At 47.2% G+C, this 13098-nt stretch overlaps 1 protein-coding gene across 9 annotated transcripts in view; it reads left to right on the top strand.

Annotated features, from left to right (window-relative positions):
• Liprin-gamma (liprin protein kazrin) overlaps positions 1-13098 on the top strand; it is a 106919-nt gene that overhangs the window by 69509 nt on the left and 24312 nt on the right. For 8 of the 9 annotated variants that reach the window (XM_089729211.1, XM_089729209.1, XM_089729206.1 and 5 more), the window contains exons 2-4: positions 9202-9445; positions 10252-10528; positions 10984-11226. In XM_089729211.1, the coding sequence (XP_089585337.1) occupies positions 9410-9445; positions 10252-10528; positions 10984-11226 (556 nt within the window). In that variant the 5' untranslated portion in view covers positions 9202-9409. The remainder of the gene's footprint in view (positions 1-9201; positions 9446-10251; positions 10529-10983; positions 11227-13098) is intronic. The other variant, XM_089729210.1, reaches the window with a different exon arrangement.

Below are 13098 nucleotides of genomic sequence, written 5' to 3'. Positions count from 1 at the left end.
ACTGGAGCCCATAGACATCTACAACGTAAATGCGCCACCCACCTTGAGATATAAGTTCTCAGTATAGTTAACACAGCTACCCCACCCTTCAGTGGCCCGGCGGGGTGCCAAAAAGGCCTCACTGGCAGCTCCCCAAATGGGTAGAGCGCCAGTGGCCATGGCGGTTCAGGCTGCACCCCAACAGGGTCGAGCACCTGTAGCCGCCAAGAAAAACAAAAAAACAAAAAAAGGGAAGAAGTCGTCGCGGGCGCCGCGATCAGCGGCAGTGGTTCTAACTTTACTGCCTGCCGCTGAGGCCAAGGGCATCACATATAATGATGTGATGGCCCGGGCGCGTGAAGCAGTCAACCTGGACGAGATTGGGGCGGAGGAGGGCCTCCGCAGCAGGCAGACGGCCAATGGGGCCAAGCTGTTAGAGTGTCCCGGTGCCGATAGTCCCGGCATCGCGGAGCGTCTGGCGGCGAAGCTTCGTATGGTCTTGCCTGAGGAGGAGGTGCGGGTGCACAGGCCGGTAAAAATGGCGGAATTAAGAGTGACCGGCCTGGACGACTGCACCACCAGGGATGAGGTGAGAGCGGCCGTCGCTACCCAGGGCAACTGTGCACCGGAGAATGTAACCGTGGGTGAGCTGCGCCGTGGTTATAACGGGGCCAGCTCAGTGTGGGTGCGTTGCCCGTTGGAGACGGCTGCCTCCCTGGCTGCTCCTCCGCCCGGGGGACCGTCGGGGAATCCAGGCAGGCTGCGCGTGGGCTGGATAGCGGCCCACGTGCGCCTGCTTGAACCACGCGCCTGGCGATGCCTCCGGTGCTTTAGCACCGGACACGGTCTCGCCAGGTGCACTAGCTCGGTTGACCGCAGCGGTCTGTGTTTCCGCTGCGGCCAGCCGGGCCATAAAGCGGCGTCCTGCGCGGCCGCCCCGCACTGCGCTCTGTGCGCTGCGGCCGGGCGCGGGGCTAACCACCGGGCGGGAGGAAAGGCGTGCCTCCCGTCCGGTGATAACACCGAATGCAACCGGCACCGGAAGTCAAAGCGCCGGCAGAGGAGAAAGTTGGCCAGAGGAGCACTGGCCAACGCTGTAATCCCCGCTGCGGCACCGGTGCCGGAGGGTGGGGGCAGCGGTGAAGGGGAGGGAGCGATGGATGTGGTCCAACAGTAATGGACCGCACCTATCGCTTCCTCCAAGGAAACCTGAACCACTCCGCCAGAGCTCAGGACATGCTGTCTCAGAGTATGGCGGAGTGGTCTATAGATGTGGCTGTGGTCGCCGAGCCATATTTCGTTCCCCCGGCAAATGATTGCTGGTTCGGGGACGATGGCGGCCTGGCGGCCATAGCCATAAGAAGAGACGCGGCGATCCCCCCCTGGCGATGGTGACCAGGGGCCAAGGGTTCGTCGCGGTGCAGTTGGAAGGGACCGTCGTGATCGGGGCGTACTTCTCTCCGAACAGGCCTACTGTCGAGTTCGGGCATTTCCTGGGCGGGATCGGGGCGATTGCTCGCCGCCTCGCTCCCCGTCCAGTGATTCTCGCGGGGGATCTCAATGCGAAGTCTGTCGCATGGGGCTCCCCCCGCTCGGACGCTCGTGGTAGGCTACTGGAGAGGTGGGCGAACGCGGCCGGCCTCTGTTTGTTGAATAGAGGTTCGGTTGCGACGTGCGTGCGGTGGCAGGGCGAGTCTATTGTGGACGTTACGTTCGCAAGCCCGGCCATCGCACGCCGTATCCGCGACTGGAGAGTTTTGGAGGGGGCGGAGACACTGTCAGATCACCGATATATTCGGTTTGATCTCTCCGCCCGCTCCACAGTCGCGGACGTCCACGGGGACCACCCCCGTGGTGCGTCCCGGTCATTCCCCAAGTGGGCACTGAAGCGCCTGAATAAGGAGCTCCTGATGGAAGCCTCTACGGTGGCGGCGTGGGCGCCCATGCGTCCACACCCGGTCGAGGTCGAGGGAGAGGCAGGGTGGTTCCGGGACACGATGCGTCGCATCTGTGATGCGTCGATGCCCCGGATCGGCCCTCGACTTCCTAATCGCCAGGCGTACTGGTGGTCGCCCGAAATTGCGCAACTCCGCGTGGAGTGCGTTCGGGCGAGGCGCGAGTGCGCCAGGCATCGCCGCCGCCGCCTGCCGCGGCGCAACGATCCGATTGCGTTCGCGGCAGCAGAGGCCCGGCTGCACGGCGCATTCCGCGTCGCGCAGAGGGCATTGCAGCTGGCCATCAGAAGAGCCAAGAACCAACACATGGAGGGTCTCTTGGAGACGCTGGATGAGGATCCGTGGGGGCGGCCCTATCATATGGTGCGCAATAAAATGCGCCCATGGGCCCCCCCGATCACGGAGCGTCTCCAGCCTCAGCAGCTGCGGGACATCGTCTCGGTGCTTTTCCCGCAGGAGCGGGAGGGATTTGTCGCTCCCGCTATGGACGCGCCGCCGGACTACGACGGCGAAGTCCCTGCTGAGGTGCCCCATATAACGGGGGCGGAGCTCCGTGTGGCCGTTCGCAAAATGTGCGCGAAGGACACTGCACCCGGCCCGGATGGCGTCCATGGCCGGGTTTGGGCCTTGGCTCTTGGTGCCCTAGGGGACCGACTCTTGAGACTTTACAACTCCTGCCTCGAGTCGGGACGGTTTCCTTCATCGTGGAGGACGGGCAGACTCGTGCTGTTGAGAAAGGAGGGGCGCCCGGCGGATACTGCCGCCGGGTACCGTCCCATCGTGTTGCTGGATGAGGTGGGCAAGCTGCTGGAACGCATTCTGGCAGCCCGCATCATCCAGCATCTGGTCGGGGTGGGACCCGATCTGTCGGCGGAGCAGTATGGCTTCCGAGAGGGCCGCTCAACGGTAGACGCGATCCTTCGCGTGCGGGCCCTCTCGGAGGAGGCCGTCTCCAGGGGTGGGGTGGCTTTGGCGGTGTCGCTCGATATCGCCAATGCATTTAACACCCTGCCCTGGTCCGTGATAGGGGGGGCGCTGGAACGACATAGAGTGCCCCCCTACCTTCGCCGGCTGGTGGGTTCCTACTTAGAGGACAGATCGGTCACGTGTACCGGACATGGTGGGATCCTGCACCGGTTCCCGGTCGTGCGCGGTGTTCCACAGGGGTCGGTGCTCGGCCCCCTTTTGTGGAATATCGGGTATGACTGGGTGCTGAGAGGTGCCCTCCTCCCGGGCCTGAGCGTAATATGTTACGCGGACGACACGTTGGTCGTGGCCCGGGGGGGGAGTTTTGCTGAGTCTGCCCGTCTTGCTACGGCTGGGGTGGCGCATGTCGTCGGCAAAATTAGGAGATTGGGCCTCGACGTGGCGCTCAGTAAATCCGAGGCCATGTGGTTCCACAGGCCCCGGAGAGTGCCACCTGTCGATGCCCATATCGTGGTTGGAGGCGTCCGTATCGGGGTCGGGGTGCAGTTGAAGTACCTCGGCCTCATTCTGGACAGTCGTTGGACCTTCCGTGCTCACTTTCAGAACCTGGTCCCTCGTTTGTTGGGGGTGGCCGGCGCGCTAAGCCGGCTTCTGCCCAACGTCGGGGGGCCTGACCAGGTGACGCGCCGTCTCTATACGGGGGTGGTGCGATCAATGGCCCTATACGGGGCGCCCGTGTGGGGCCAGTCCCTGGCCGTGGGGGTGGCGAAGCTGCTGCAACGGCCGCAACGCACCATCGCGGTCAGGGTCATCCGTGGTTATCGCACCATCTCCTTTGAGGCGGCGTGTGTACTGGCTGGGACGCCGCCTTGGGTTCTGGAAGCGGAGGCGCTCGCCGCTGACTATAGGTGGCGGGCTGAACTTCGTGCCCGGGGCGTGGCGCGTCCCAGCCCCAGTGTGGTCAGAGCACGGAGGGCCCAATCTCGGCGGTCCGTGCTGGAGTCGTGGTCCAGACGGCTGGCTGATCCTTCGGCTGGTCGTAGGACCGTCGAGGCGATTCGCCCGGTCCTTGTGGATTGGGTGAATCGTGACAGAGGACGCCTCACTTTCCGGCTTACGCAGGTGCTCACTGGGCATGGTTGTTTCGGTGAGTTCCTGCACCGGATCACAGCCGAGCCGACGGCAGAGTGCCACCATTGTGGTTGCGACTTGGACACGGCAGAGCATACGCTCGTCGCCTGCCCCGCATGGGAGGGGTGGCGCCGTGTCCTCGTCGCAAAAATAGGAACCGACTTGTCGTTGCCGAGTGTTGTGGCATCGATGCTCGGCGACGACGAGTCGTGGAAGGCGATGCTCGACTTCTGCGAGTGCACCATCTCGCAGAAGGAGGCGGCGGGGCGCGTGAGAGACGCACAATCCCGCCGCCGTCGAGCGGGGGCCAGGGAGGCGGATTTCGCCCAAGCCCTGGCCCTCTAAGTGTTTCGGGTCCCCCTCACATGTCGGTCTGGGGACCGGCGAGGGGGGCCTAAGAAGACGACGTGCAAGCTGCTCTGCACGCGTTTTACGCAAGAGCATCCGGGTGATGGAAGGCCGGCTATCCTCGACCCACGCTGGTTCTGGCCCAGCGGGGTATTCCGTAGGGTAACCCACTCTAACCGGCGCCATCTAGGCGGGCTTCGGACAGTCTGCCGACCGAGAGGGCTGGTGGTCGTGGCGCCGACGACCGCCAGTCCGGCGTCCCGAGGGGGAGGGTGATGGGAGAGATGTGCTCCGCACTAAACGCTTCACTTTCCCCCCTTTGCCTTGTCATGAGTTCTGTCTCATGCGAGGTTTGGACGTTGGTTGTTGAGCGACAGGAGGTTTTAGTCAGTTCGACTCTGACATACCCCGCCCAGTATCCCCAGAAAAGGGCGGAAGTCCGGCGATTTCCTCCTGACCTCCTGACCTCCTGAAAAAAAAAAAAAAAAAAAAAAAAAAAAAAATAAAATAAAAAAAAAAAAAACCCCACCCTTCAAACCGAAACGCATTACTGCTTCACGGTAAAAATAGGCAGGGTGGTGGTACCTACCCGTGCGGATTCATAAGAGGTCCTACCACCAATAAATTATATAATATTAAAAATTCACAAACATACAAAATTATACGGTACTGAAATCATGCATTTCCTCTCAGAATTATGTTTTAACTAACATTACGTTAATGTAAATGTTGTCTTTCAACTTGTGTCGTAAAGCTTTGACTTCGTTTTAATTAAAGTATGAATATATGAAGTATCCAAACGTGGTACGAAGTACTGCGCAGAACTTGCTCTAGCTATATTATGCCTCGCTGGAGCCCGGACGATTCACGCTTGTTTGTGTCATGTGATATTTGGTAATTCACATTATTATATTACACTTTGAAAGGGTACTTTTGTGTATAATTTTAAACTGTCGTAGGCGTAGGTGGTATGGGGACCATTTCGCCGACAACTTACCTTTTATAATAGTAAATAAATGAGATCACGGGCCACGTTTTTTTTAAATTGTCATATAGACAGAGGAGCATACGGCTCACCTGATGGTGAGTGGTTACCGTCGCTCATGGACGTCACCAATGCCAGGGACAGAGCTAAGCTGCTGCCTACCGTTAAAAAAATGACAGTGACAGTGACAGTGACAAAACGTGACAGACACTTCAGATACACAGTACTTTGAGATATGAGTTCGAGATCTCAATTATATTCTACAAAGGCTGTCCCATCTTTAAAATCGGAACGCATGACTGATTCGCGGCAGAAATCGGCAGAACGGTCGAACCTACTCGTGTCGTCTGATTATACGTCCTACAACTCGTAAACTGTTACTAGGACACATGGTCACTATTAAGAACACGTCGCTCACCTTAATGCATGAGATCAAATTTACGATTGTTTTAACCAAAACGTTATGCAAGAATACAATACGTTCAAACACTAACATTTAAGACAATCTACATTTTGTGAATTAAGTCCATTAACACAATCTAGTAGTAGATAAAAAATGGTATGTTTCCATTGGTTCGATCCACGATAGCTTCTTAACTTTTAGGCCACCAATATATAAATAGTAAATTTAAATGAGCTTAAAAACCTAAAATAGTCCGTCGATTTATTTGCGAATTATATTGCTTTAGCATCAATTAATGACAAGACTGAGTAGCAATTTGGGTCTTTGTTTTTTCTTTCAAACCACCAAATAACAATCACGAAATTAATCAGTAAATATTTGTATGAAACAAATGTAAATTAATTGGAATCATCTATACAATTTGATATATTACTTTTAGCCCCAATGTAATACAAAAGTAGCGTCAAACACGATGCTCTGTATTAAGTTCCGTTCTTCAAACGTGACATTTTCCGAACTTAGTGACATTTAAATATAGGTTTAATGTATACGAACCCTCGGGCCTCGCTCTCAAAGCCTCGAGACCTTTTTATGCAAATCTTGAAGGATGTGCTAGGATTTTTAATGAAACTCCGCAATTACTTTGATGAACACTGCATCCGTGACGTGACGACTCTTTACGCTAACGGAGAGGAGGTAAATCTAAATGAAATGCCAGGTAGGTATATTGATTTAAATTAGAGCACCGTTAAATTGTCCCAGTTTCCGCTGCGTTAAAAGAGAAATGTGTCTTCGGAGTGAGAAATGTCTGTCGTTTAAATGTTGGAATTAGACGTGGAAAGCGCAACATTTTCATTCAATTGAAGTAAGCTATGTTTTAAGTACAAACGCGTATTCAATTACGTATATCAGAACTGGTACTGGAACTGTTTACTGGTGGTAGGACCTCTTATGAGTCCGCACGGGTAGGTACCACCGCCCCACCTATTTCTACCGTGAAGCAGTAACGCGTTTCGGCTTGAAGGGAGGAATAGCCGTTGTAACTATACGAGACCTTAGAACTATATCTGAAGGTGGGTGGCGCATTTACGTTGTAGATGTCTATGGGCTCCAGTAACCACTTAACACCAGGTGGGCTCTCGTCCACCTATCTAAGCAATAAAAAATAAAAAACTATTTCCTAAAAAAAAAAGATTTTTTTAAGTTCGATCTTGTCTTTGTTTGAATAAATCTGAACGAAAAACGAGCGGTCGGCAGTCACCGTGAGTACGTTCCGGGCTGAACGGACCCGCATCAAAATTGCTTATTGACTTTTTGCCGGTCACGCACGATAAGTTGTTCGGAAGAGTCCGGATCACGTACTTACTACAATGTTTCTTGACGAAGTCTGTTCAAAATAAGACAAATATTTGTTCGAGAGCTCGTCCCCTTCAATTGAATGAATACTGAACTTGTTACACTGTCGAACCGCACAGAATAGGGAAGAAATAAAAAACAGAAACTCGCCACGACGGCCTACATTGAACGCAATCTAATAAAAAAAAGTAGATGAGTCTCCCTTACGCGGCTGGAATTTTAATCAATTTTGCGGCCAATAACTGGAGCGGATGGGCTTAACAAGCCTCACTTCACAAATTACCGCCTTAAAACCTTTGCTCTGACTGTTCGTCAGAGGAAAGCTCTGAAATTAAAAAAAAAAAGACTTTTCTTCACGACTCCGTATGCCAGTTCAATAATGTAGAAGATTACGTGTTATGTAACGCGATTTCGTTCTTGCCTTGTTAATAATTATCTGCACCGGCTGCGAATAATCTGAGAAAAGATTTTTCAACGTTCAATAAATGACTGGTTTTATTGTACACTAGCGGCCCGCTCCGGCTCCGCTCGGGCCTTTAACAAAAATTTCAACGATATTTAATTTTGACGTTGTTTTAATTTTTTAAATAAAAGAGCACTTATTGCGGCATAACTACAAAGACATATGCTGTCGCGACACTTTTTGTAAATAATAAGGTGTTCTACAAAGTCGTAGTACATTATTTTATTCTATCATCAATAGTTTTTGCAGGGCATGCGATGTAAAGAATATTTTAGATAATTATTTTACACCTTGGGTTACATTATTGAAGTTTTAGTAAAGATCCCTAATTTTTTTCAAAAAAGATTTATAGGCTATGTCACTCGGGAATAGTGTAGCTTCCAAACAGTGAAAGAATTTTTCCAATCGGTTCAGTAGTTTCGGAGCCTATTCAATACAAACAAACAAATCTTTCCTCTTTATAATATTAAGTATAGAAGACGGATTTTCTTGTTACGGACAATATCAACGAACCCTTTTCTTTTTTCTGCTCCATTGTGAGGTGGCGGTGCGAAAGGAAGCTATCAGACTAGTCAAAGACAAGTCTTTTGTGTCGCTGAAGACGCTGACGGTTATTTATATAATGATTTTTTCAATGTATTTTTGACTATACAAATATTAATTAAACTAATAAAGACGTTATTAAGATTTCGTAATGTATAAAAGTTATTTGTGTACTGAAATATTTATTTATTCATTGTTCAAAGCATTCTTTCGCGGCATTTCGAGACTTTAATTTTCAAATAATTCAATTTTTTTTTAAAGTATTACCGTAGTTCAATTCCAAATAACAAACGCGCTCCATTGCAATTTTTTTCTATTTATTTGTAACACTAAAATAGGCACTACAGTAAAAACATTAATAATTAATAGACTTATTCCAAAAAAAAAACAATCTTCTTTGACTACGGAATCTATAAAGTATTCCAAACGTCAGAAATAAATGCGATACTGAGTCGTAAAAATAATTGTAACTGTAGAAAAACTGGTCAAAGTATCAGTATATTTTTTTGTATTTAAAATACATTTTAAATACCCAAATAATTTAAGTTAGGTATAGTTGTTAAACAACAAACTTTTGATTTACTACAACACAAGATTAGACAAAATGGTTATAAAGTAATTTCTGAAATTTTTTTTTGCCTTAAAGGTATAAGATAAGATAAAAATCTTATCTTATACGAGCAATTCTTGTATATTAATACATATGTATATAATCTGAATTTCGGAAACGGCTCCAACGATTTTCATAAAATTTAGTATACAGGGGATTTCGAAGGCGATAAATCGATCTACCTACGATTTATTTTCAGAAAATGTTGTTTTATTCGTGTTTTCAATAATCAACTCTTCCCGACATCTATTAGCGAATAATAATACTATTTTTACACATACACACCAAGATGGCGTTATAAAAAAAAAACCGGTCAACATCTAGTTCCCTATAAACAAAGGTTTCCTAATTTAAATCGAAGATTCCGAAAAAAAAACAATATTTTTATAATTTTGATCTTGTAACACTAACTTGAATTACGTTTTAATTAATTAAATAGAGACATACGTAAGACTGTACTCATGAACATGAAATTTCATTCAACGTTTAATTTTGTTACAGGTAAATCTCAAGAGCGTACATCAACTCAGCAGCCCGCAGCCCGCGAACAAAGGGAGCCAAACGACAAAGTGGAATAGTTTCAATTTGTATTGAAAGTTTAGAGGTGAATAGAAACAGTAACGAGCGTGTGGCAGGTGTCACGGAGCGAGGAAACATGAGGCGGAGGGGAGGTGGGGGATAGCATGCCAGCGCCTGCTACGGCGGCCTGATGGCGCTAGTGCGCCGCATTCTAGGCGACGCCCAGGTGAGTACAGAGCGGTTACCAGGCCGAGTGTGCAACATTAACACGCACCACACTTCAACGCTCATCACTGTTGGCTAAGTGGAAAACACAATCTATCTTCGATCGACTAAATCGCGACTTTCACTTAACTGCAATATTAATGAGACCAACCGATGTAACACAGCCTCTTTATCTAATGCTTGTCATTAAACAAATAGGCACATTTAACGCTAATTACAAAGTAGCCGTTAAATCCCTTAACGCTATCAAACGAGCAGACTTAAACAACTATTATGTCTAACGATGATGGGTAAAGTAATTCAATGGGAAAAGATGGCTTAATCCCCAGATTAATGACTAAAGATAATATTTCATGCCAAATTTTCTATATTTATTGACAACTAGCTGACCCGACAGAATTCGTAGTGCCTCAATAGATAAACAAAAGACCTAAGCTTTTGTATAATATAAACTTAAAACAAAGAAAAGGAATCCGTTCGACTGGAGACACATCAAAGGAAAAACAAAATTGTTATTTTTATTTAATTCCGAGCATTTTCATATTTATCTACCTTTTAAACCTTCTCTGGACTTCCATAAATAATTCAAGACCAAAATTAGCCAAATCGATTTAGCCGTTCTCGAGTTTTAGTGAGACTAACGAACAGCAATTCATTTTTATATATACACTTATAGATAGATATAATATTTCCTTCCCAAAATTTAGATGATACCAAACATAGAAATATAGTTTTTTTAGTATTTATTATCAGGCAATTTTTTAATCACAAATTCTACCAGTATTTACCTAATTATTTATGAAACAGGCGAAACTACGAAAAATGGTCGATGAGCAAGTCTCGGTGGGTACAAGGGTGGACGCTGACCCTGAACCAGAGCCCGCTGATCCTCTCATCACACCCGCTAGTTCTGTCCTGGACAGATCTGACTTGGACCACAGACCGATACCTCCTGAGCGCCGATTGCTGATAGGAACACTCGACAAACCTCGTAACGGATCTCTTAACGCTGACAAAGATGCCGGCACACTTAATAGAACCACACGATTAGCGATCAGAAATGGCAAAGATAATCCTTTTATAGGTAATTATTTTTTCCGATATTTAAGAAAGTACACAATATAGCTAGTAATATTTATTATAATTCTCTACCATTCCGGGTTATATAAGTGATCAGTAAGGTTGAGTTACGATGGAATTTCTTCATCACTTTGTTCCTTGTTCATGTTTCGATTCTTCGCCTTGAATTGCTGTCTAATTTGCGATATACCTCATAATCTTTACATAAATGGCCAAAAACAAAGCAGTTAAGTACCATTTTTGTCTGTCAATCGATTTTCTTTTAATAATAAATATATAAATTATTTAAATATAAATTAATATCTATTTTTTGCGGAATTTAAAAAAACTAGCAAAAGAGTGTTTTAAATTAGTAAATGAATCTTGAAGTATTAGGGATTGGGCAAATACTATTAGATCATTTAGGATAATGTTTTTATTGTCAAACCATTGAGATGACTAACGAAATAAACAATTTAGACGATGACAACAAAGAAAACCAAGCCAATGGGAAACTTGATTCTCCAGTGAAATGGTCCACTCAAAACGGCAGCGACAGTGGAACATACGCTGAGATAGGTAATGGAAGTAACAGTAATGAAAGAAATATCCTGGACCCGGCCGATAGCTCTGAGGAAGAAGTTCCTCTGCCTGATGCTACCTCTCCTGGGAGAAGCAGCGATGGGCCAGAGCCGCGAGCTGATATTACAGCCACCCTTGAAGGTAAAAGTATTTTATTTGTAATGGATAAGTTTAATACTGTGCTTAGTTTTTATTTCATTGGGTATAGAGTATGCGTTGGTGAAAGAACATAAACAAATCAACCTCGAATATTCAATTCTAGATGCCTCAAAAAAAAACTTGGTTATATGAAAATCGAAATCTGCAAATTGGCTTAACTTATTTATTTAAATTCGGAAACCTAGAAAAGCAAAATGGGTAGATATTCCTTTTTCATAATTTAAAAGATATTTTATGTTAAAAAAAACAAATTATGGAGACAGGCCGGATTTGTAAAATAAACATTAATTTTAATGCATAGCAATAAACACATTAAACAAAATTACTCCTACCATTATATTAATCCGTTTTTTCCATTTATTTATAAATATATTACGTATATTTATATGTATTATGTTATACTTTTACAAACGGGAGATATTATGTTTTATTCTTCTTAATAAACGAGGTTTGAGGGAGGTCTATGCCCAACATTAGACATCTGGAATATCAGAACCCATAAATAGACATTACCAATATTCATTGCCTACGCCCTAAACCTTTTTACAGCTAACTGTTCGTATTTCGAATCATCGCGTCTCACAAAAACAAACAGGGATAAAAAATTCTACATATTTTAAATGACAAAATAAGTTACTTATTTATTACTAATGTAAGACAAAAATCTTCTTTGTTATAAATTATGTAGCGAAAGATCTTGTACAGCAACGAATACTTGTGAAATCCAAGCTGTATTAACTGAACCTGTTCAGTTTATCTTGAGAGTCTGTAATCCCTGAGATAATAGTTCGTAACTAGTCGAGACGGCATGTTTGTATTGCTGATGAAGCGAGTTCCGGACTTAGTTAGAAATTCTTCGTGGCAGCTGTTACAGGCTAAGGCGCCATGACATTCGCCAAGGTGGCCTTAATAGTTTCGACATTCTTGTTAGTTTATGGAAGTTTAATGCAGCCGGGCTTAAATTCATGAGCCAACTTAACAATAATATATTATATAAATTAGGGTTTCATAAATCCAAAGTTTGCTTGTAACCTTTTTTTTAAATGTTTGCATTGAATTTCCAACTAGGTTCCTATTACTATAATAAATTATTACACATCCGTGATGGTGTATTTAAAATACATTAAGTTTATGATTTAATACATTCCCTTTGAGGCGGCGTGTGTACTGCCTGGGACGCCGCCTTGGGTTCTGGAAGCGGAGGCGCTCGCCGCTGACTATAAGTGGCGGGATGACCTTCGTGCCCGGGGCGTGGCGCGTCCCAGCCCCAGTGTGGTCAGAGCGCGGAGGGGCCAATCTCGGCGGTCCGTGCTGGAGTCATGGTCCAGACGGCTGGCTGATCCTTCGGCTGGTCGTAGGACCGTCGAGGCGATTCGCCCGGTCCTTGTGGATTGGGTGAATCGTGACAGAGGACGCCTCACTTTCCGGCTCACGCAGGTGCTCACTGGGCATGGTTGTTTCGGTGAGTTCCTGCACCGGATCACAGCCGAGCCGACGGCAGAGTGCCACCATTGTGGTTGCGACGTGGACACGGCAGAGCATACGCTCGTCGCCTGCCCCGCATGGGAGGGGTGGCGCCGTGTCCTCGTCGCAAAAATAGGAACCGACTTGTCGTTGCCGAGTGTTGTGGCATCGATGCTCGGCGACGACGAGTCGTAGAAGGCGATGCTCGACTTCTGCGAGTGCACCATCTCGCAGAAGGAGGCGGCGGGGCGCGTGAGAGACGCACAATCCCGCCGCCGTCGAGCGGGGGCCAGGGAGGCGGATCTCGCCCAAGCCCTGGCCCTCTAAGTGTTTCGGGTCCCCTCAAATGTCGGTCTGGGGACCGGCGAGGGGGCCTAAGAAGACGACGTG

This window comes from Bombyx mandarina, chromosome 08 (assembly GCF_030267445.1).
Source record: "Bombyx mandarina strain Sakado chromosome 08, ASM3026744v2".
NCBI classification, from domain to species: domain Eukaryota; kingdom Metazoa; phylum Arthropoda; class Insecta; order Lepidoptera; family Bombycidae; genus Bombyx; species Bombyx mandarina.
Note: the sequence above shows the minus strand (reverse complement) of the source record. Positions and strands in the feature narration are given on the sequence as shown.